The sequence below is a fragment of the Dermacentor andersoni genome, chromosome 8, assembly GCF_023375885.2.
Source record: "Dermacentor andersoni chromosome 8, qqDerAnde1_hic_scaffold, whole genome shotgun sequence".
NCBI lineage: Eukaryota > Metazoa > Arthropoda > Arachnida > Ixodida > Ixodidae > Dermacentor > Dermacentor andersoni.
The window spans coordinates 94,617,742-94,642,801 of NC_092821.1; the positions used below are offsets into that span (position 1 = coordinate 94,617,742).

The 25,060-nt window shown below is 44.1% G+C and overlaps 1 protein-coding gene across 3 annotated transcripts in view; it reads left to right on the forward strand.

Annotated features, from left to right (window-relative positions):
• The first annotated feature begins 2,540 nt into the window (after positions 1-2,540).
• Positions 2,541-25,060, forward strand: part of LOC126529324 (putative sodium-dependent multivitamin transporter) — a 33,541-nt gene continuing 11,021 nt past the window's right edge. Inside the window, exons 1-13 of one of the 3 annotated variants that reach the window (XM_055069772.1) lie at positions 2,541-2,797; positions 6,076-6,141; positions 6,327-6,378; positions 7,768-7,835; positions 13,162-15,682; positions 15,773-15,902; positions 16,512-16,600; positions 17,679-17,788; positions 18,237-18,304; positions 18,405-18,491; positions 19,408-19,583; positions 23,324-23,424; positions 24,383-24,477. In XM_055069772.1, the coding sequence (XP_054925747.1) occupies positions 15,633-15,682; positions 15,773-15,902; positions 16,512-16,600; positions 17,679-17,788; positions 18,237-18,304; positions 18,405-18,491; positions 19,408-19,583; positions 23,324-23,424; positions 24,383-24,477 (906 nt within the window). In that variant the 5' untranslated portion in view covers positions 2,541-2,797; positions 6,076-6,141; positions 6,327-6,378; positions 7,768-7,835; positions 13,162-15,632. Of the gene's footprint in view, positions 2,798-6,075; positions 6,142-6,326; positions 6,379-7,767; positions 7,836-13,161; positions 15,683-15,772; positions 15,903-16,511; positions 16,601-17,678; positions 17,789-18,236; positions 18,305-18,404; positions 18,492-19,407; positions 19,584-23,323; positions 23,425-24,382; positions 24,478-25,060 lie in introns of those variants that run through there. The other 2 variants (XM_072289820.1, XM_055069773.1) reach the window with 2 other exon arrangements.

Below are 25,060 nucleotides of genomic sequence, written 5' to 3' on the forward strand. Positions count from 1 at the left end.
CAAATTGCTTCTGCGCGCTTGTCTTATGAGATCATTTGGCATGTATTTGAATAGCGAAACTGTTGCTGACGCTGAGGTAAACCTTTTCCTTAATGGGTCTTCCTTGCATAACTTCTATAAAGGACTTGTGCGATGCCGATAACCCTGTGCTGCACTCGGGCGACGTTGTTCTCGGCCGCCAATGTGAGGGGAAGATACGCGCATGCTCCAGTAGCTGTTTACCTGCCCCACCGCGTGCATTCATGGTTTGTGCTCTGTGTCATATATCTTATGTGACGCACTGGACATTCTTTACAAGAGGAACGCTAGTGTAGAAACACAGGCAGATTACATTTGATGGCTCTTGCCAGCCTGCTTCTCGCTTTTTCCCTTTTCTGTCAAATGTATATACGTTTTAACAACAAATAATAATAATGATACAACGTAATTTCACTGAAGTGCGACGTGCGGACCTGCAGCTGCGTGCCTTTATGCGAGTAGTTTGAATGCGAGCGCAGCTCCGGCCGTAAAGTGTACATAAGTGCGCAAAATGTAGTGCTGCGTTCGAGTTGAACTAATTGAAACAGTTATCTGCAGGAGCTTTAATTCAGCAGCCAACAGCCTATGTAAAGAAAGGCGTAGAGCGTTCGTTATTCACACTAATGAGCTACAGTGCACCGACGTAATGAGCTGCTCGCCTAAACTCGTCTAGGCGACACCAGTCACGGTGCTTAAGCTAAGTAAGGATTATACGCCCGCCCATGGTGTCGGTTACAAGCTGATCCGATCACGTGGCCGAATACTCTAGCTTTTGCGAGGCCACTTCGGCAGTGCTAGATCATAATCGCGTGGTAATGCGATATCGCGTAGTACGCAAGATATCGCAGCAGGCTGCGCTTCTTGATTTCCTTCCTCATTCTGCGTGCAGTTTCCTCTGATGGATTTAGGATGACGTGAGACTCAACAGAAGTTGTTACCTCTTGCAGTCAAGGCCCCTATCCCGCCGTCGTTTTCGCTTTGTAGCCGACAACGATGCCACCGTGGGTCACACGCGGGAGCACTCCAACATATATTCCACCTATGCCGCTGTGAGGAAGAATACTTCCCTTCGCAGGACCGTGCCGTCAGTCAGACACGTTATGTGCATGTCAGAACGCCTCAGCGAAGTAAACGGTACACCTGCATCAGAGCGCGCACGGCCTACAAACTTTCTAGGCACGTCCTGCGCCCGTCCGAATGTTTACCCTTAATGATGGTGGCGCAAAACCAATGTGCGCACATGGTTGTCAGCATTATGCGAAAAAACTCTATTACTAAAGCGCTAACTCAAGATGCGAAGCAGACAATTTCGAACCTTAAGCCTTCAACGTAGCTGTGCTAAAGGGAACTGCGCTGGGTGGTATGCACTCGGTAACAAAATTCACGTTCTTGCGAATGTTTGTCCCAATTATACCTTAAGGCTCAGGTCATTTATTTTGTTTGGCTCGCTTCTCGGGGAATTATCAGGAAAATGGCGGTCGTGCCGGTAGCTAATGGCGGCAATTGCAACTATATTCTACTCTGTGTCATATACCTTACGTGGCCCACTGCACTTTCTGCACAATAGGAACGCTAGTGCAAACAATACAGGCAGATAACATTTGGTTATGATGCGCTATTCATCCTGTGATCTCTTCGCATATTTCTCTTCCCTATTTATTACAACGAAAGTGCGAAAGGAGATAGAGTCACAGCATTGTGTTGACGGCAACATTGTTCACTTCAGTATATAGAAAATAGAAAAAAAAGTCACAGCGCTCAAGAGGAATGAACAGTAAGGAACTTGTATCTTCACCCGAATGCCCAAGCATTGACAGAGATGGCAAGGTTTAACGTTGTGCTGGAACTCAACAGGTGGTGTTCTAACTATAGGCTGGGGCAACTATTCGTCGGTGCAGCATACGCGGGTGCGCGCACCATAATTTCTGGGACCTTTAAGGTTTTAGACCGCCGTCCTGTAATGACATCGAGCCAACATCGCGGCGCCACCCGTAAAGAGCGGCAGCAGTTCAATTACATTTTTAATTCAGATGAAAGTTAATCACTTTCGGATTGTCAACACTAACCTTCTATTGCACATTTTGTTTGTTTGATGTGATTTATGATAAAGGGCATGCGCTGTGAATAGAACGTTTCATGACTGTTTCTGTCGTTCGGCACTGTGAAAAAATTCTTACGATTAATTCAGTCAAGGCCATAAATGTGGTCTGAGCAGCTATGTCTTTTCAGTAACGTAGCATCCACTTTGCATTTGCTGTAGAGATAAAAGCACAGCGTACATATACATAAATGTATACAGAACATAACGGCGACGGCACAAATTCCCCTCGTGTGTCCGTATAATTGCTATCGCAATAAAATACCCGCACACTCAATATGCCTTCTGTAGGCTCCCCTAAAGCTCGCAGCACGCATAAGTGAGGCCAGGAGAACATTTTAGACAAAAATGATTATTCGATTTTCAAAATGTTTAAGGGAAGAAAGAAGAGACTACTACAATCAACATTTTTCGCTTCAGCTGGTGTCCAGCGCTTGCAATGTGGCCGGCGCGGAACTTGAAGCGTTCCTGGGAGGCCATAGTCTCCCGGCCGCTGCCCTGGCCGTATCTGTTCTGGCGTCCGTGGCGAATGGCATGAACGTGGTCGGATTTGTGGGTCACTACTACGCTCACGGGTTCCACGCGCTGTGGATCTTGGTGGGGACTCCACTGGCGACAACCTTTGCGGTGGTTGTGATGGTTCCACTGCTTTATCGCCTCGGCGTGGCATCGATCTTTCAGGTGAGTACAACGTCAAAACTGGCGCCTATAACTTGTAAACTGGCTTAATCGCTCGCTTGCCGTAAAGCTGAATTCTCTCGATGGACTTGATCGCGGACGTATCAGTCACTTTACGCGTGTCGCCCGTCGGGTTAGTTCACAGCCAGCGTTAGCACTATACAGAAGATGAAAGTGCGGACGGAGCAACCGTCAAGCGCAAAGGCGGTGGAGGCAAAAATCACAAATGTGATTTGGCTTCCCGTCATATGGCGACGTGTTCTGCGCGGACCGTGGGAGCGCGGTGGGAGAGGGTGATATATCATAATGTGATGCGCAATCCGCAAACTCAAATCACGGTTTGCTCGGTCGCCTGAATGCTGTTTAGTTGTCACGGCTTTGCAGTACATTAGTAAATTGTGGCTATTAATGAATTGAAACTGAGTAGAGCATGTTGGGAGGGACGCTGTAGGGGAGGGCTTCGAAATCGCTTGAACCGCCTGGAGCAATTTAACGTGCACCCCAAGCGCGGTACACGACAATCTTTGCATTCCGCGCCCACCGGAATGCAAACGCCGCAGGGCCGGGAGCAGATCCGCGACCATGCATATCAGCGTAATGGCATAGCCACTGAGCCACTTCGCAGAGTTTGCACTACATTGCGCGGCAGTGAAATGTACACTGTCATGTAAGTGATGGTCGATGCTCTTTACTCGTCGCGTAATTTTTTGCTCGTATGTATTTCTCAGTAAAAGAATCAATTTAATTTCTTCTAATTGGAATGTGCTCAAGTATCAAGGAAGTTCACGTTGGCCAAGAGGATGGTGGAAACTTGCGAGGAAAATGGGAACCATCTCTCGGTTCGTAACTTATTGGAAGTGCGAAAGGACAGACAATCGTCGGCATGCGCAATCAGGGAGGCCCAGAGCCACTTTACGCGTGTATGCACGCATGGGACATTTTTATTGTCGTATTGCTGTTTCGAGCTGCGGTAACGTCGGTGTTGCTCACTCAGAGAAAGCCAATGCGAATAGTATACGGCAGACTATACATTACGTATCGATTGCAGCCTCATCTTTTGTAAATTTGTATCGGCTGCATTGTTACGGAGCGACAGTGTACGAGGACGAAGGAGACGCTTCATAGAACGACGAAAATGCCCAGAATGTAGGTGTCTTCAACCTTCTGCGATATTGCTTTACCCATCTTGCGTTTATCTGTAAGAACCGCGTAAATTTGCTTCTCTTCTGCCTCCTGCTTCGTTCGCAGTATAGTTCTCTATAAAAGTGGAACAGTCTAGCTTCTTGGACTTAGAATGGGCGGTCAAGCTCCCTTGTACAGGAGTTGTCTAATGACACTGAACGAATTGCGTGCGTGCGCGTTTGCGGTATTTTTTTTTTTGCCGGACTGACTTGATAACGCCTACATAAATACCGCCGAGTGAGGCGGCTGGTTTCCAAATTTTTCCCAGTTTTTAGCAGCCGGACCCATGTGTCGCATAGCCACAAGCATTTAGGCCTCTAGAAATGCGCCTGCACACATTCCGTAACGTAAAGCTACCTCAGCGTGCTTTGTCAAGTAAGCCTATCGACCGTAATCAAGACCAAGTGCGAAGGAAACGCAATAAACTGGCTCTCTCTATAAGTATGCTGGGTGAAACTCTACCGAATAATTTTGGTCGTTGAACATTGTATATTAAACGCTGCCCTGTAGTATATATAGCTCCCATATTGCAAGTGGGGACGTAAGCTTCTCACACGTGAGTACAGTATGAGGGCTACTGTTTTCATAATGCCATTGTATACGTGTATTTTAATTCATGCGGGCGAAAAATGACAAAACCACTGAATCACCACTGAACCCCAATCGCAAATTATAAACACTTCCACTATTGAGAAAAATAAAAATATGTAAATGGAGACATCGCAATATCCCTCGAGCTGGACATCTTACCACTCACGTAACTGATACTGAGAACAAAAAACTGTTAGTCGTTGCTTGACGCCTAAGTCATTTGGTGTTACAAGCAGATTAACTGTGGCTCTGTATGGGGGGCGGGGAGGGGAGGAGAGGTCAGATGTTTTTGTAAACTGTCTTGGGATCTGTGGTTCTATTATACTTCTTTTGGGGGGTATACTGCATGCCCGTCCCGGCCCGAGCAGGAGGGGGCACATAGATGGGTCAGTAGTAGAAGGTACATAAAATTAGTAATTTACCTTGTTGAAAATTCAATGCACTACATTAGGTTCATAAAATAGTCAGTGTTATCGGAAAACACAATATCGTTAGTCAAGTTGTTCGAGTGGAAGATAGTGAACGAAAAAAAGAAGTATTTGTGAGCGTTAACATGACCTAATGGCTGGCGGATTGTTTTGGAATGATTTAGTCTCTATGGGTGCTTGTAAGAGTCTCGCAAGTAAACAGAACGTGCTATGTTGAAATGGCCAAGGTATATTTGATTAATGAATTTCAGTGGTTAAATTATTATTCTCCGCGAAAGTGGGTTAAGGTTTGCAATTGCGAGCAAACCTGAATCATTAGAGTGCCTTGAGTAATCCGAGCATATAAATCTGACTGCTAGGTTTTGTATGCGGTGTATTTTATTAATTAGATGTTCTTGATGTGGACCCCAGATTAAATGGACGCACTCTAAGCATGGCCTTATTAGTGTCTTGTAACAATGTAGTTTGACCTGTGGCGATGCAGTACGTAATTTCCTTCTCAAGAACCACACCTTTCGCTCAGATTTCTGATGTAAGGCTAACATACGTGGCTCGCAGTTGTGGAGAAACTCGCGAAGTGAGTTACTGTGGTTTCTGCCTTTTCGCGTTATGTTCACACATATATTTAATAACACGGTGCGCCAAAGCTGGTGAAGCACCGCCAGCAACAGCAGAAACTGTGGAGCGAAAGAACGGGACGAGGCCGTCCAGTACCGCCTGACACTTGTCTTGCCTCGGCGTAGAAGCCCCTTTTCGTACTACGTAGCGAAGCGAAGGGGTGGATGTGCGGAGTGCATAAGCACTGGACGAGAGAACAGCTGCCGCTAAACCTGGTCGTAGTCGTTACCAGGAGGCGCTGCCACGCTCATTAGAACACTTGAGCCGATTGTTTTTATTGTTATTCTCTGAAAACGTACTGATTTCTGCGAAATCAACGTCGTTCTACGTTTCATCGCTGCACCATTTCTGCCGTCTTTGCTTCACCAGCTTTGACACACCGTGTAATACTGCATCAGCATGTAGGTGACGTGCAGTGTGTTTACTAACTTTTTTCGTCGTTTTCTTTTTCATGACTTGAAGTATCTTCGTATGCGTTTCGACAACAAGGTCGGAATCACGGCGAGCATCGTCTATTTCGTCCTAAGCGTAAGACCAATCAATTTAAAGTTGTAGTTTTTTTCTTTTTAGCAGCTAAGCTTGGGTTGAAGTTTTACATTCGTTGTAAGGCGGGAGGAGTAGCAAATGAGGTCGCCGATGCTTGTGAAAGCACTGCATGCAGACTCTGTCAAGATGCAGCAGTGCCGAAATCAGAAACCATGTCATATTTTCAGCAAACACTTGGCGCCGTGGGAATCTATAGTGCTGCGATTGGATTGGCTACAAGTACGTACTAGTTATTCATCACACCCTCTGATTTCTGCTTAAACAAAAGCTTAAACTTCACACCTTTTCTAGCAATTGATAAAGGTCTTTTGAATTAGCTAAATGCATATACACAGAGGCCTGCTTCAGGACACCTGCGGCACATAAATTGAATACACAGTCTTCATCAATGCTTGGCTGTTAGTGTGTAACTTCAAAAACACAATTATATGATTTAAAAATAAATAAAACATTTTTCTAAATTTGGCTATATCATGCTCAATGGAAAAAAGGACACAGTGCAAAAAATACAGCGACACGGGAGAGCAACACGCACAGAGAGCTGACTTACAACGTTTCGCTGTGTGCCTGTCGCTCTGTCCTGTCCTTGTATGTCTTGCGCTGTGTCCTTTTTCCAAAGAATCACGAACAAGCCCAAGCTTCCACGCCAAGTTGCAATATGCTCAAGCGGAGGATTTTTCTTCATTTACCTGGATACTGCCAGTCGGGGGGCCTCATCATACCATCTGAGGATTTCGTACGCCCTCGTATTCTTGAGGAACGTGAATAATGCGACAGCATGAAAGACGAGCCTAATGAAAGAAATTAGTGCTAGTGTTGTGTCTTTTTCTTTCTTTAATGGCCTGGCTTGCCAGGTTGCAAACTGTGGGAAGGAAAATGCATGTCGGGATATTGCCGTTTTACGCAGATCACACCAGTCATTTCTGAAATGTGTTGTTCGCAAGGCACTGTTGATAGCCTTTCTGGTTTGTCAGTCCTCATATCCTTTCAGTTGGTCGTTCGTACTATCTCCTAGACCGTATTCTTGCCTGAAGTCCGAAGAACGAGCTATCTCAACCTGGAACTCGCAGCATTAAATTCTCTCACGAAAAGCGACGGTAGAATATTGCATGTTCTTGTTTGAATCTTTGTTGATATGAGACCTTCATCTTATTTTGATTGTTTTTGTGAATGAATGGTTGAAAGCGAGATATTACTTCAGGATTCTGTTTCCACCAAGGAGGGCTGTGGTGAAAACTGTTATCGCGGCTGACGGGCATGGTGCGGTGAAAATAAAAAAAAGGGAATTTTCGTTTTCGCGTGTTTTGTTATCATTAGTTTGAGCAGAATAAATTGCATTGTGATGGGGAGATGTCGGGTATTTTGCCAACTAAAGATCTTACCATATCAATTGAAAACGTCTAAGTTGGTTTGCTAATTTAAGGCTAAATACAGATGTTTACGTGAGCGCCCAGAGCTCAATCGCGGCTGGTGCTGTATGGGCAAATCAAAATAAGAGCATGTGTAGAATACTTTATCCAATTACAATGTTCATCAAATAAAATGTCGAATCGGCGTACTGTACAAGTGGTGCATGGTCATAATTTACAATTTTTGTACCGTTTTCAGTGCTCTCGGTTCCGCTATTGTATTCCAACATCGTAATTGGCCTCGCGGGAACAATTTACACAGCCTTGGTAAGTATGTATGTGATTTGAAACTGAAAAGAGGCGTATCAGAGCTTAGTGTACAATCATTCCAGCGTCACAACGTGTACCGTTGCATTTTATCGTGCCATTTTAGAATACCTTTAGGTCAGGTGCTTCGCCATCCGTAGTCATCTTGCATTGATGATTTCACGTACTCTGGTAAGGTAAAAGCCGAGTCATTTAGCAATGTTTTGTGCGTCAGAACCATTAGAGCTGTGAGAGACACAGAAGTTTCTCAAATTAATAGTTTGTTTACACATATCGAGCTCTTTGCTAACCCCGGTGAGAACGTTTATTTTGTCCCGTAGTAGTGACGGTGAAGAAAGCAGCCAAAACTGGGAATGACGAAACTAGCGTCTTGTAGAAAGAACTTGTGCCCTCAAAAACAGGCTACACTCAAAGAACGGCGACAGCGGCGAGCACAGTAGGCGATCGTCAAAAATCTGATCAGCGGGTAAAGCATCAGTCGTCCGTCAGTTATACATTAGTCAGTTATACATGAGTCGTTGAATGTTCCAGAGTAATCACTCGAAGCGCGTGTCTTCCACAGAGTTATACACCATTCGCGTCACCCGATGAAATCAGATTTTACAAGGTGCAGTGACAACAGACAGTGGACAGAACGATCGATAACTTTCAAGAAACTTCCATGCATGCAGGGCCGTCCTGCTCTGTGCGATAACATTTGTTAGGCATTGAGAAGTGGTCACCCCATAAAGATAAACAGGTACACGTGTCAATAGAGACTTTTAGCTTGTACGCTATTCCGGTAAACGGGCGCGGTTTGGGCGGATTACCGGATGGTCGGGGCGTAAACGTGAGCGCTGAAGCCGCCTGGTGTTGTAGAGCTCAACCAGACAAACGCATGGCTAAAACTGCAGTAACTCACCATATCCTGCTTCGCCACTCGTGCAAATTTTTGGCAGCGGCGTAATAGTGAACACGATTACGCCACTGTCGAAAATTTACGCCAGCAGCTAAGCAGAATATAGTAATTAGCTCTGTGTTTGTGTGGTTGAGCTTTGCGCCACCAGCTGGCGCCACCAATCTGGCCGCTCACGTTGACGCCCCCGCTAAACCGGAAAACCGCCCGCGCTTGCCCGAATACCGGACACGCTAAAGGTCTCTAATATTAGAGTCTTACGTAGATACGTTACCTAAAATGTTATGCTGTGAAGCTCTGTTCACGTGCCGCCGCTAAGATATATTGACATGCCGGAATATAAGTGTTTGAGCATACTGTCATAGCGTCCGGGCTGGAGCGAAGAATCAAGTTAATGTTGGAGTGAAGAATTAGGCTCTTTGAGATTCCCGCATCGCCAAAGCATCACAAGCGCTAATACTGCGGCCCCATGTGCTAGATGTAAATGGAAACACTTTCGCTGCTGCATTGCCATCTATAGACTTAGCAGCGTTATAACAATATTGCTGACCCCACTAGCAAAGTCACAAGATTCCTAAGGCTTTCACTCAGCGTTATATGGGACTAAACGGTGGCTCGTCTACGATTTATTTCTTGCTGTCACGATGCAGAGGAAGAAGGAAATGCGAATTTTGTCTGGGCGCTACTATTCTGTTTTGAAATCGTAGTATACATGCCGTGGAAGTCAGCGGTACAAGGAGCCCCCTTCAAGGAGATCTCCTTCAGTCACGGCGTACACGTTTGTGGACGCGACTTATTTTTGCCATTACTGTGCCGTGGTTGCAAGGAATAGACAACGAACATTACATTTGCAAGGAATCGAACATTCTGCTTTCCTAACGAGCACCCATTTCTCTTCTGAGTGAAACGTATTGCTTCAGATCACAGCTTTGGCGAAGGCACAGCCGTCTTTGAGGGGACGTTTGTAGTGGGACATTTCGGTAGTTATTTCGAAATATCTTTTCCCCTTTTTGTAATGTTGGCACCCAATCATTAACCTGTGCATGTAATTCGAGTAGGTGATTTAATATATTTAATGAAGAAACGAAGCATGACTGACTGTACAATATGACGTTTTAATTACTATGTAATTATGATGGGTCTCTGTAAAATGCACCCAGTCATTCTCATCCCACCTTGCTAAGGTTTCTGTGGAGTCTCCAGCATCTTGGCATTAAAGTATGTAATTTTCACGAATTTATCGACCGTTCATCGTAATTCGTTGCTGAAGGGGATATGCGCAGTGGACCTAATGTATCACTTATCACTCAGAACTAAATCTTTATATAACGCGGTGGCAGGTTTCGCGTTTGGAGCAGTTCTCGCTTTACCACTAGGGCGGGAACATCCGAATTCTAATGAACACTAAATTGCTTTAAGGTAAAAGACCAGATATGCCTACTTCTATAAAGTGCTCTCGGCTCCGACATATGGACATTGTGTCCAGCGTCAATACCTTGAAAAGAAAGACATGGAAATCTGAGGCAACGTTGCAATCTCAGTGACGTCAAGTAAGCTTGAGTTAGCGAGGTACCAGCAGCAGCGCTTAGCTATCACCGGGATGAGGCCGAGTACGATGTAATATGCTTGTCGGAAGAATAATGCTTGTGAGAGCCGTATTGCACAAAGAAGTACGACACGCATCTAAATACGTTTAAAACTTCATATACCTTGTGTCAAATTGGCACATTCATTCTAGGGTACTGTCCAAGAATGGGCACGTAACCAGTGACCCAAGTTTTCTACTTGGCGAGACTGCGCCCAGGGCATACCCAGTGGCCGACGCTCTCTATATATTCAAAAATATATCCCTGAATATAACGATGACTAAAGAAAAACCGCGCTAAAGGTGGGAGGAGAAAAGCTTTGCTTTCAAATGTTCTGGTGCATTCTGATTCCTGTGACGGTTTGTCGCGTTTTCGTAACAGTCTGTTGCCGCCTATGTGCAGTCTGTGCGTCTGGCTCGCCATCGCCGAATATGAGCTCAACTTTGACAAGTGAGATTTAAGACACACCTACTCGGGCGTTGGTAGATGCAAACGATTCTTTCAACTTGGTTGATCTGAATTATTGGGTTTCGATTCCCAGAGAAATGTGCCTTTCGCATGAGGGTAGGAGATTGTACAATATTTCTTTTATGTTCTACACAACGAAGTCACATTTCATTCTACTTATGTGTAGAGGGGAGTTTGATTTCATTTCATTTTATTACCTTAAAGACCGTTTGCGGGGTATTTCATAAGGGGTGGATGTACAAATATACAGGAGGTTGGCCATTTTGTTATTTTACAGAAAGACCACTTGTTACTTCTTCCATGAAGGTAGATGACGTTGCAATGGCGGCGATGTGGTCGGGGAGGCCGTAAGGGGCAACAGTATGCTCAGTGAGCACAAAAACAGCTCCTCGAGCAACTAACGCCCGACATGCCGTCGAATTCTTATTTGCGCGTGTCGTTGCCGCCAGGGCTCTTGTTACACACATATGCTTGCTCGACGGCGTCAACTGTTTATCTATTTCCCACACCGCAACAGGATTGCCCCCCCCCCCCCCCCACACACCCTCAGCAGGCCCTACATTTGTGTTAGACGCCAGAGCGTGCCCATATGCTTGCGCGCGACCTACGCGCGGTGAGGCGGCTGCTTGGCCTCCCGTTCGATATATGTGTCTATAATCTAAAAAATTAAATTAAATTATGGGGTTTTACGTGCCAAAACCGCTTTCTCATTGTGAGGCACGCCGCAGTGGAGGACTCCGGAAATTTGAACCACCCGCGGTTCTTTAACGTGCATCTAAATCTAAGTACACGGGTGTTTTCGCATTTCGCCTCGATCGAAATGCGGCCGCCTTGGCAGGGATCCGATCCCGCGACCTCGTGCTTAGCAGCCCAACACCATAGCCACTGAGCAACCACGGCGGGTGTCTATAATCTGTCCAGATATCGTAAGCACGGCAACAGAATTTCGTCATCCCCGGCACTCTCTGCCTCAAAGATTACTTCGCGGGCGTGTAGGTGGTTACTGTAAGATTTTCGAGCGCGAAAATTCAGAAGAGAAAAATTAAGTGAAAGGAAAACCAGTGTAACGCTTGTCTTTCTGTTTTCCATTTTTTCTTTCTGTCTCTCTCTCCCTCTATTTTTGCCTCATTTCAACGTATGTCTTTCTGTTTGCTTGCTGTTGTCTTTCTGTTTATCATCATCATCCATCACAGTACTTTCACTCCCCTTCCCTCTTCCTCAGTGCAGAGTAGCAAACTAGAGCACTCTAGCTCAGGTCGATCTCTCTTTCTTTCCTTTCAATAAATTCTATTATATTCTATTTCTGTTTGCTCTTTCCTTTCATTAGTTCTTTTTTCCTTTCCTGAATTTTCGCGCTACGAAATCAGGTCCCTCTCTGGAAGAGCAGTACACTTGAAAGAAAAGGAATGGCTTGCCGTTGGCTGCGAAAGAAAAAAAAAAAGAACAACCTGCGCGTAGGTAATGCATGTGTCCCTTGGGTTTTAACGCAGGTGCATTAGGTGCGTGTAAAGTGGTTTATGTCAATGAACTTAACTAGGGGGTTTGCCTCATATTTAGGCGACACTGATAAGGAACTACGATGTTCTGTCAAAACATACGTTGAATGAAGATGTGGAGTCAGTTGTCTTTAAATACGTAGTATACACCACACAGGATGATCCTGTGAACTTGTGGAAAGAATTCGCTCCAATAAATGGAGACATAAGCACAAAAAGAACAAAACAAGCGCAAGTATTCAATTTGGTTATTAGCTGATGCTTGCGCATGCGCTAGAAATTATTGAATCGTAGTGTTTGAAGCAATATCAGCTCATTTAAGCAATATAGCGCGTGAAGACTGCCACAACGACGGCTGTCGTAAAGGTTTCAGTGATTAATTATGTTTTGTGTACTTCAGCACATGAGTATTCAGGACAATGGGTAATAAGAGCTGCCTGCAAATGAAATCGCAAGGATTTCGTAAAGCTCTCCGTTGCTCTTCTAACCCTGCATGCATCCGACATTTATTTAACGCAGAATATGTGTGCTGCGTAAGTAACCTGTCTAGTGCACCTTTAAACGTCTTACGAGTAATAATCATTTGAAACGCGTGTCTGTCATGACTTGAGCTTTTGGAGAAAGTTTCTTGTTGAAATATTTGCTGTCAGAATTGTCCTTGGTTAAGGGTATACTATTCTCGCATACTTTCGTTTACTGCCACATAACATATAATAATGACAATATCACGGCTGATTAACTGCATGCACTTTAGTAAAGAGGCGATTTTACCGTAAATGGCAGTGCTGTCAATGACATAAGTAAAAAAAGTCGAGAAACCTAGTAAAGTTAAATGGTAGTGCAATATTTATTACTTTCCGGTGCGTTTACTTTTCATTTAGGGTGGACTTCGCGGCGTTGTCTGGGCGGACTGCGTACAAGCACTAGTTATGTTCATAGCGCCGTTGACAATTATTGCGAAGGTCGTTTACGACTCTGGTCACGTGGATCCGCCGCTGAGACCCATGCGTGATCTCAATGTTACGGAGTACATGTTCAGGTGAGATATGTGTAGAACGCTAAGAGTGTTTGACACATCACTAGAATGTGAAAATAGTTGCACCTTTGGATCGGCAATAGGGAAGTTTTCTTTTTTGGTACACGTGACTGGTGTGCTTGCCCAAGGTGACTCTCAATATGCCACTTCGTTTCATTCAATGAAATGGCGAAATGTTTATTCTGAATGAGTGCTTGTTTCTTGCTTATTTATCTTTTAATAACTGAATATTCAGTATTTGATGTCGCATGGCGTCAGATCAATTGTGTTTACACTTAGAGAAATTTGTGTATAAGCAGAAATAATTTCAGTCTTATATGACCATTCAAGCATTGACCTAAAGCAATACTTGAGCGGTCATACGAGGGCGGACCAGAAAGTTCTTGCGCCTATATTTTATTAGCCATAATAAGGTATATACAGGTAATCTCAAATATACGTACTGTTCTACGTACATTGCATTATTTTTCCACATGGTCCTCTCACCGGTTCATACATTTGTCGCATCGCAGCAATAATCTCTAGACGCCCTGTCATGCAAGTCCTTTTACGAACTCACAACACCACCACCTCACATTTCTCAAAGCGAGACACCTTTACCCATACGTGGGCTGCATTTCCCTGTAGATTTCGTTGGGCGTTCGTTTCTTGCTCCATAGAAAGCGGATCACAATTTGTTGCTCGTACGCCGTGGACGTGTAAAGCACAACCGCCATCATCAACAACTGATAGCAGCGCAGTGCTACCAGCAGATAATGCCAGGCCGGTCCAAGAAAGGTCCGCCGCTGGGAATGGTTACGTTGACTTCGCGTTTACAGCCGTAATTTGGCTAAAAAAAACAGGTCCAAGGACATATGGAGTCGCCCTCGTATAAGACCGCTCAAGTAATGCATTCGCAAAATGGTAATGAAAAATTCAAGGTTTTTGCAATTTGTAACTAAAATCCTATAAGCGAATTTTTCAAACTATCTAACCATACATCGTCACAAGTGACAATCAGGATTTGTGTTACTGACGTAGCCCAATAATGGGAACTGTATTGTTGCGAACCATGAATAGTGAAGGAAGTATATATGTCGTCAAAAATTGAAGTAGATCATTTGCGCATAGCAGTTATGTATAGGTGAGTTTGCTACACGACTTCCTATAGTTTGGACATGTCACTTGCTGTGCAAATAACGATGCCATCAGTGCGTACGTACCTACACCGCGTAACACATGCAATGACAGGATGAAGTGTAGAGTTATTATACTTTATTTTTAGCGCATATAGTAGAAGTGCTGAAGAGTCGAAAAATTAGTCAGTTCAAAGTATTTTATCGTTCTATCCTAAAAAAAACGCTTCTGAAGAAAGGACTTCTCTCAGGAAAAGATCCCGTGCTGAAGTTGTAGTAGAAAGTGTTTAGGATTCAGTCTCTGGCCACCATAATAGTGATATTTATCGTATTAGGCTAATTTCTCTGTAATTAAGCAAACTGCGTAGCATTAGCGGCTGTCTCACACGGCTGCCTACAGTGTCTCATGAATAGTAGGGCTCTTTCTTCTTTTCATGCGAAGATGTTGCAAAATCAACGCTTTATCAGTAACAGCCAACAATGGTCTTACTGTTCGCTTAATCAGTGATTGAGCATGCCTATTGCAAATTTACATTAATAGAATGTTAGCCTATGCTAGTGTGACGGCGAGCAAGTTCAATATGTTGTTTAATCACATCTCATGGCTGGATAATATCGAAAATATGGAAACAGCACATAAAGCGTTGAAAGTAGCCTTTTCTGATCAATAAAGTTTTCGTAGTATTGAGGTAAATTGATCTGCGAATGCAACAAACACCAATATATCTCAGCCAACCATTGTCTCATGACATCGTTCGCGCATAAAGAAAGCTACTTGGCACGAGCTATTTGTTTTATATCTGTCCTTAGGAATGTGGCACCAATCTGGTAAAGTAGACGAAAACAGTATTTATAAGGCGGAAACATGAACGGGAGGAAGTTAACAGTTCTGACTGTTTATGACCTTAAAATATGCACTTTCTTCATGATGTACCTAGCTGGGATACCGTATCAAATCAAATGTCCGCGCCGGAAAGCGAGAAATGTGAGTGGCTCACAAATTTGACTATTTATTTTCTCACGTTACCACTTTAACATAGCCCGAAATAACATGACCTTAATGTGGCATTTTTATCTGCTTCATTGAAACTGTATTTTTAATTTCTCCAGAGCAAACTTGGATTTGACGCTCGACGAAAACATATGGAGTTGCTTCATCGGTGGCCTGCCGTACATTTTTGTGCGCGTGGGATTCGACCAAATGGTTGTGCAGAGATTTATGGCAGCGAGAACTGTACAAGATGCCAAGAGGTAGCTGCGTTTGTTTCCTTATTTATTTTACGAAAAGAGATTGTTCTCCAGAGCTTCGCGCAAAAAATAAAATATTTTGCATCTTTCCAGGATCGCGATAGCCAGTTCGGTGTTCGTGGTCTTTTTTTTCTTCCTAGTTGGAGTTGCTGGTGGGACAATAATTTATTGGTACAGAGACTGTGACCCACTCCTGTCTGGCGCTATCAAGAGCTATGATCAGGTAACTCTGGTTGATAACGGTGATAACTTTTAGAACGTGGACACTAAACAAGGAAAACTCTAGGATAGAAGAAAGCTGCTATAAATAATATTCTACCAAGAGTAAACACAAAACGCTGCGCTGAACATAACTTGTAGTATTGAATCATTATGGCTCTGCGCCTTACGTAATTCGGCTGCTTCATCAACAAAGATATGGATTCAGTAAATAGAATAAAGTAATAAATGTGCCCAAACTAAGATAACGCAAGTAGAAGAAACCTTCTCCCATATCTCTAAATATAACGACAGATAAATATTTTGCAAAGATGTCAGTGTAAGCGAGCCATGAGCAATTTTACATCTTTGTAAGCGCCTATCATAAGCAAACAATGCGAAACAAAGAGCTTAGATGTATAACATTAGTGGGGACTGCGTTTCAATATACTCCAAGTTCATGACATTTGGATATTCACGACTGCAAACTATAGAGAGTGCGGCGTTTTCTTTATTAACAATGCTGTGACGTGAGGTGTGTTATAGCTTTATGAGTGGTCGCTGCCGTTTTTCAATATCACCATATGGCTCTGTGTATTGACATAACATAAATTGCCAGTCCTCTGCCTTTCAGGTTGTGCCTTACTACTTAAAAGAAAGCCTTTCGGAGGTCACAGCACTTCGGGGTCTATTTCTCGCAGGACTCTTAGGCGCTACAACAAGGTGAGCGGGTCGACTGAAATTCCGTAGTTTTGAAATCAGGAGCGTTTTAAGAATAATAAACTGTGCATGTATTGCCAGCAACATGTTATTATTTACGCAATCTTCTCTAAACACTATATTCGCTTTTTGCTATTTAAACTGCAGCCTAATGCAGACTTGACGTGAGAATAACAAGCATTACTGAATGGGGTGACAGGGCTCGAATGTTTTCGAGCACCTAGTCCACCTGGAAGGACAACGCTATGATTTCATGCTCCAAGTAAGAGGAAATGTGTTGCCTTACCAGTGTGAATGCACGAGTTTTAGAGAAAGGTGGATACAAGAGCACACGAGGGACAAAAGGATTAACCAAAGAACATCTCCTGTTGGCTGCCTTGTACTGGTTAAAGGGACACCACATTGTGCGACAAACTGTGACTTTGCACTGTGTGGGGTTCTCTCTATCAATGTGGACATTGACATTGTCCATGACTATGTTGCGCCTTCACAGACTGTGTGCCAGCCCTATACAGGCGGTTACATTTTCTTTGTTCTTCGCGAGTATGAAATATTATCATAGGAGCTGGTGGGCTAAATACGTAGCAAGCTTGTAGCAATTATGCTCTATTTTGCGTGCTATCGGTGCACGGGAAATTAATGAACGCGATGTGGTCAAAATTGAACAAAAGCGCCAACTTCCAGGCCCCGCACGAAACCATCTCCCTTAGTATTGGTGTTGTTTCACGATGTTAGCGGCCATGAATAAGTGAATAAATGTTAATCTTTTGTTTTAAGCATCTCGAAGAGCTGCTGTAGAATTTTTGTAATTGCTGAGAGAAAAATGTGAAACACTTTCAGTGTTGTCCCATTCAGAAAACCTCTGAATGGTGGCACTCAGGTCCTCCTACGTCACGGTATGCGTCCTCTCTAAAAAAAGAAAGAACGCGTCAAAGAAATACTGAAGCGTCATAGGTTTAACAGAAATAATGGCGGGCTCCATTAGTGAGAACGGGAGCAATAAAAAACAAGGGACGCGGTTTGAATAAATCATGCCCCAAATCCCTGGTTACCAACACATAAGTATTGATCTCTGTTGCAGCACGGTTTCATCAGTTGTCAATTCTCATGCGGCCACATTTTACATCGACGTTATTGCACCGTACTACAGAGTATCGGAGGAGAAGGCCTTGATTGTAATGCGGCTGCTTGGTACGTGGAACTTTTCTTCACTTCATTCGAATGGTCCCTCTCAACGTTGTTTCCATGAAAGGCTATGAATATATTGACCTTTATATGCATAACGAAAGAAAGCCAAGGATGGAGAGAAGACTGGGATGATCGTGTCTCAGAATATTGGCATTTCTGGGTCAATAATAGAATGTAGGCATTCATCGAAAAAAAGAATAAGACAGTGATAAGCATGATGCTATGAAGGAGACACACGCCTGCTTCCGCAGTTATAGTGGTAGCGCTCATTTTCTTTTTGGATTCAGCTGCATCTTTAAAGTTGCACTGCGGAAACGCTGCATCGGACAGATGATTTTAGCTTCTGTTCTAAAACACTACTGTTGGTTTATCGGTGAAATTCAGCGCCCTGAAACTACAGTTCTCTAGCCTCTTTCAAAGCTACTCACTAATGTAAGTTCTTTCATTTCAGCCTTTGCCAGCGGTACGATCATGACACTTTTTGCAATCGCAGTGCCCTCTATTGGTACCGCGACTCGGGTGCGCCATTTTTACTTTCTCTTTTTCTTTAGCCTCGTGTATTTTGACGCTTAAGGGCGCTTCGTCCAGTCTTATGTCTTTGTTTTTTTTTTGCCCACAGCTGTTCTTAAACTTCTATGCCTCCGCTTCGGGACCATTCGCAGCGCTTGTCATTCTGGCCGTCTCGAGTCCATGGGTCAATGCGAAGGTTCGTGGCTTTTCTATACGTAAATGAATTTTATTTCTGTACATAATTTGTCTACTACTAATCCAGCAATTTACCTGCGCACAGAAATGTGTAACGGAAGTGTTAACCACAAAGGAAGGACTTCTAGCGAGCACGCACTTCCAGGCACATTTGGAGGCTTCTTAGCGCTGCAGTGCTTTTGAATTGTATCATGAATTTTCCGTTTTCTTTGGCCGACGATTCCAATGTGTATTGATAAAGCTTTTCAGCATTTGTCACGAATGTTTTGCGAGACTGAACAGAACAAAGTACGTTCAATATTTACTGAGAATTGCAATGTCGAGTACAGTAAAATTAGAAGGCAATGCCGAAACAGTTGTGACGCCTGAAAATATAAAGGGGAGAATTACTGCTCTTGTGACGTTTCAATTTGCTGTTTCTGTGTTTCTGGTGTAAAGTACCGTAATTTTTTTTTTCAGTCTATATAGGGAGCCTAAAACCGGCTTTTGAGGTATATGGGCAGTTCCAGAGAAATCTGGTCATTCTTTTAATATTGAAACATCACGTATTACCTGCCATTCGTGCACTAGTCTGTGATGAGGTCGGTAGTATTTCAATGTAAATATGTATGCGGATGAGCTTTACGGGGTCGTCCACTTTAAACGGACGCTCCTGCTTACAAGCGCACAAGCAATCATAACAGCATCCAGATGACCTGAAATCTAGCAGAGTAGTACTAATTTATTACCACATATCTGCATTCATCTTGGTAAAAACACATTTATTCCATGAAGTATAATGTATATTGATGTTAGACTGGCTCGAACACTAACGAGGAGGTTCCTGCTGAAAAGACACTATCGTGCACATTACAGTGCGCTGCATGGAAATGGTGCCTCGTGCCGTTCACCGCACAATGGGTCCTCTCTCATCGCAGGGGGCGGCTTGGGCGAGCGTGGTCGTTTGCGCGCTCCAGCTGTGGCACGCGGTGGGCAGGAGCTTGTCCAGTGCGGTGAAGCCGCCCGTGTTTCCTGGAACGCTCGACAGGTGCCCGGGGCCAGAAAACATGACCGCCGAAATAGCGAGGAACCTGTACAGTGTGGACGCACAGAGGTACGAGGCTTTTGGCTCGATGGCGTAATTGAAAGGCTAGATATATTTCTGACAGAGGGCGTTTTCTTTTTTCGCCTATATAGCGGTACAAAGAACACAGGACATAAAGATGTACAGTCTTGGTAAAGAACCTTCAAACCGCCGTGAACGGCCGGAAAGCAGCTGAGCTACGCTATCGCGGAGCTGCCACCGTCGGCGCGCGCCGCTGCTTGCTTGCGCCGAGGATAAAGAGGGCGAGGGAAGCATGTCTCTTACTATCAAGCGTCGTTTGATAACAGTGCTCGTGAAAAACTTGCGGGGCGAGTGCGCCGCGAACGCGACGGTGGCGAAGCGGAAGCCACCCGACGGGCTAGCATGCCGTTTGCAGCTTGTGCTGGATGAGCGGGCGGGGGTCTCTGGCGAACCGTGTCAAACGCGATACGCTCAAATTTCGCAATTGCGAGTATCGTCTTCACCAGTTAATGTTTTTGCGGAAGAATTTAAAGACGCAACGCTATGAATAGTCCTATGCATGCTGAAACGCGGGCACTCTGCGATGGTGGTAGCTAAGATTTGACTTATTAGCTGAATGCTATATTAAATAATGTGCCAGAATGGCATCTCGCATTTGTCATCATTAATTTCACAAGCAACAAATTAATCAAGAAAGGGTAAGCTTCAGGGTGGCACCTGCATCTCTCGACGAAAGTAAAGGGGGGGGGGGGGGGTAGCATGCCGTCAAGGCATTTAGTGTGGTTTGGACCGCGTTCGCCGCGAATACTTGCAGTTTGCCCATGTGTTAAACTGTAAGCTAGCCAAGGTCTCTTGTTGAAAGGACGCTACGTATAACCTATTTTTTTTTAAAGTACCTTTGAAGCACTTTCTCGTAGAGATGCACGATACCTCAGTAATCCATCTCCAAAGTACTTCTTCCAGTGAACCTGTGACAGCGACAGCTTTGCCGTTATGACGCCTTCACCGCGCGAGATTCATATAATCTCGTGGCCGTGGTCTACTTTACGCTATTCAAACGTGTGATGCACACTACACACGGGGTAAACTTACTCTGGCGTCATGTGTGCTTGAAAGTGCGCCCTAATGACAATGAGGCAGTGTGCACGAAGCTATCAAAAGAGGCGAGCTAGTGGACACTTTCCCAAATGCCAAGCGAATGAGTCTAACTCGATCGGCACCTCAGGCAGGGCAAACGTCTTCTAGTCCCGAAAAGTTTGCATAATCTGACTGTGGGTTTAATTAAAGAACTTCTACGCCAGACGCAATCGCGTGGTCGTTCCTTAGTGGAGAAGTGCGGTCAACATGTTTGAAATATTGTTACGGTGATTACAAGTTCTTTCCGAAGAGAGCTTTTGTAGTCGAAATTACTGCTGGTCTTTTCTAAACGAGCGATGAATGAATTGCCTTCATATTACAATAAAACCTGGAACAACGCTAGACAGCACCGAGAAATGCCTGTTTACATTTTATCTTTTGTTTTCGTCGCACTCAGAAACACATTCAAAATGTGTATCTAAAAGCATAATGCGCAGGCTCGCGCCTTTGAATGTGTAAGATAAAATTGTAATAGCAAATTTCGATGATTAGGACAATTTTTATAGTGTAATGCGCTTCATGCAAGCCGGGCAGCTTTGCCCAGTGCCCAGGCGAGCGCATTTACTCGTACGAAGCGCCGTACCACGGCGCTTCGTACGAACGCCGCACTAGTTTTTCAAAAGCGCTGTTATCAAAGCATGCTTGATAGTAAGAGACATGGAGGAAGGAAACTGAGGAGAGGCCCTACCACCTCCACGCGCTAGGACAAAAGTGTGGAGAAAATGACGTAGTAGGTTCTCCTTTTTCTTGCTGCATTTTTTATTTACTTGCCGTAGCGGCCACGCTTTTCGGGCCACAATGGCGGCTTTGTTATTGTTTTGTGCGCTCACACGTGTTGCTCCGTAGGTTTCGTACCGTGGCAAAGGCGCCCTGCGGGCAGGTTTGCGTTGGTCTGCGTGTTTTGTTCGCTGCGTTAACTGGACCGTGCTCTACCGGATGTTTCTGTGGCCAGGTGGGACAGGAAGAACTAAAGTTCGGGAAATGAACGCGCATGCAACGCTGTACGGAATGTACCGCGCCACGGCAATAGCAACGGAGGAAGGAATACCCGCGGGAAATTTGGCCCTCTTTGCCGGAATCAGGCTAAAGTGGTAACGATTGTTTAGTAATGCTGCAGAGCGCGCGCGTCCATGCAGTGACATTTCTCGCCTGGTCTTGCGAGAAATGTCAACAAGAGAGGAGAGCTGGCCCGATAGGCGGAGCAACGCCATGAGCAACGCCAACTTCCGGCTTCACTTTAGCTTCACAAAGAGTGACGTCAGGGCCTCCCCTGAGTTTGCTTCCTCCATGGTAAGAGAAATGCTTCCTTTTCCCTCTTTGTCCTCGGCGCAAGCGAACAGCGGCGCGCGCCGGCAGCGGCAGCGCCGCGATAGGGGAACGCAGCCGCTCCCCGGCCGTTCAGAGCGGGTTAAATTTTTTTAACCAAGACCATACCTGGCTTTTCCTTCCTACCAACTGCTAACCATGTAAATACGTGCGTATGTTATAGGGCTGCGTACAGGAAAACTACGTAGCTTTATTACAGGTATATATATATATATATATATATATATAATGATACATAAATATTGCGTGTCCCTTGTGGACGCTGCACGCGGGCGCCCCGACGCAGACGACGAGCGCTCGCTAGCTCTCGAGCTGTCGGATGAACTTGCCAGCGCTGCAGTTACCCTTTGTAGCTATACCTTGTAAATAGTCTCCAGCAGTTTAATCCTTTCTGCGTCGTCCTCGAGAAACGTTTCTATATATATATATATATATATATATATATATATATATATATATATATATATATATATATATATATATATATATATATATATATATAGAAACGTTCGTCGTCACTCGGACGAGTACGACGAAAGACGGATTAAACTCACAACAGACCTTGGCGGCGGACGTGGAACGTTCTCTTTTGCTGCGGGCGTCACGAGACCGTGATCTTTTTGGGTGAAGGCAACTGGTCAATAAACCCACACATGCTACCTGAAGGCATCAATGGTGCCGGATTCGAGACCCTCGTTATGAAATAAACAATAAGGAACCCTCGGTTAACCCCCTTTCCTCTCGTTTATATATATATATATATAATATATATAATATATGTAAACGAGAGGAAAGGGGGTTAACCGAGGGTATATATATATATATATATATATATATATATATATATATATATATATATATATATATATATATATATATATATATACATATATATATATATACAAGACGCTTGTGTAAAAACGCTCGTGTACTTACATATATATTAAATATACCGGGTGGGCAAAATTAATGTGCAGCACTCTATTACACCGTCGCTTTATACCGCACCATTACATTCGGTCGAGTGAGTGAGTGTGTCGGTGAGAGTCTATCTTTCTGCCTGTCTGTCTGTCTGTCTGTTGGTCAGGTCAGTCGGTCGGTCTGTCGATCGGTCGGTCGGTTGGTCGATCGATCGGTCGTGGAAAAAGTACTGCTCGTAAAGGAATGCGACATTGGGTGCGACTTCATGTACGTGTCTGAAATGACACGCAGAAATTTTCTTTTTGGAATGGAATGTGTTATTTTGCGGTTACGTACGTTTTCAGTAATTTTAATATCGCTTTTGAAGGACGATAATGTACTCTTAATTTTTCTGCTATTTACAGCTCCTACGTCTTCCCGCTGTATCGCCTGTCCTTCTTTTGGAGTTCCTTTTTTGGTGCCCTGCTGACGATGCTGCTTGCCGTGGCGTTGAGCTTCGCAACAGGTTCGCATTTAAGACATTTTGGCGACCAAACTGTCTAGACTACAGAATAGAACGAATTGCGATAGCTGTGCTGCGTTTATTGTGCAATAGTCCTTAGTCAAATAAGCTATAAACTGCAGACAAATTAGAAGTACACCGGCAGCGCCCTCTACTATACGTCGTATGCCGTGATTTCGTACTAGTAGAAGTGTCAGGGTAAGTGCCTGTCAGGGTAAGTATTTCTGACCGTGCGGCGAAATATGTCGCTCAGGACAATATGTTTTATTGGCAGATGTCGCAGGGACAATAACGACTATAGCGCATCTGTTCGTTTTCAAGTGTCAAGTCGCGTTTATAATGCTTCAGCCGCTCTCCTTTCTTGGAGAAAAAATTATAGATTCAGGATTGACAAGGAGACTGAAATTCTTAAGAACAAGTTCTTGCGGCGTGATATCTTCGGCCATGATATCCCTCACATTATTTTTTTGAAAATTTGGAGTTTCATATTTGTTGGTACAATACATGAAAAAAAATTGCGCTTCCGTATTTTATAAAAATGTTCGACCTTGCTCACTGTAAAGTCTCCGCAGTGCTTTGAAGTGTTTTGTCTCTTTATCATAAATGCGCCATTAAGGTATATGAAGCCGGTCAAAATAGTTTTATGCAATTCCTGGTCACCGGGTACATCTCTCCGTACTAACCCTAATAACTTTATGCTGTGTACAGTGTGTTGCTTTGTTTTGTGTAACTTATGCAATTGCGTTGCCACTCACAATCTTGAACGTCTTTGTTTTTATTAATCATATGCTTCGCTGCTTCAGTATTTGTTCTAAGAAATAACCAGAGGTCGCGGTTCCGTCTTTGAACTTGGGAACTTCGTTAACATGTCGTTTGTATCTAACGAATGGTATATGAATGAATATTAATAAACAGAAAGCTGCGAAATTTTCCTATTTCATCTTTCTTTTCATATTTCAAGGTGGAAGGCAGAAGGCGAGAAACAAGCTACGTTTCACCAGTCCTGTATTTATTGACACCTGGAAAAGACTCAAGTTCATTAGTCAGAAATTTGACGTAAGTGGCGACTTTGCGAATCTTCTTTTCTTAACGAATTAGCCCAAACCAGTAGCATTATTTTCATGTAGCTTTGGTTAAATGAGTGATATAAAATGACGATATACCGTCATTTTGTATCTTGTGTCTATTGATAGAAGTATTCTCATTAGATATCTGCAGCGAAAGTATAGTGAGGACGCAGAAAAAGAATGCATTGGTTGCTCTCTTTCATCAATATGCAAGACAGTATTTTCACGTACTAAAGAATGGTAAAGAACGCAGTAGCAAAACCGTGAATGCCGAAAGTAAGTTTTATTAATGAAAATGCGCTCTCTAGAAGAGACTACACCCAAACACAACGATAGCGGCGAACACAGTCGGCGATCGTGGAAATCTGATCTGCGGCTCAAGTGCATCGGTTTTTACACATGAGTGGTCGAAGGTTCTAGAATAATCGCGGGGCTCGCGCGTCTTCCAGAAAGTACTACCGATTTCGCGTCGCACATACAATCACATTACACAAGATGCGATGGCAGCAGACAACGGTTAGAAACATCGATAACATTCGAGGAACTTCCGATACATGCGGGCGCTTTCTGCG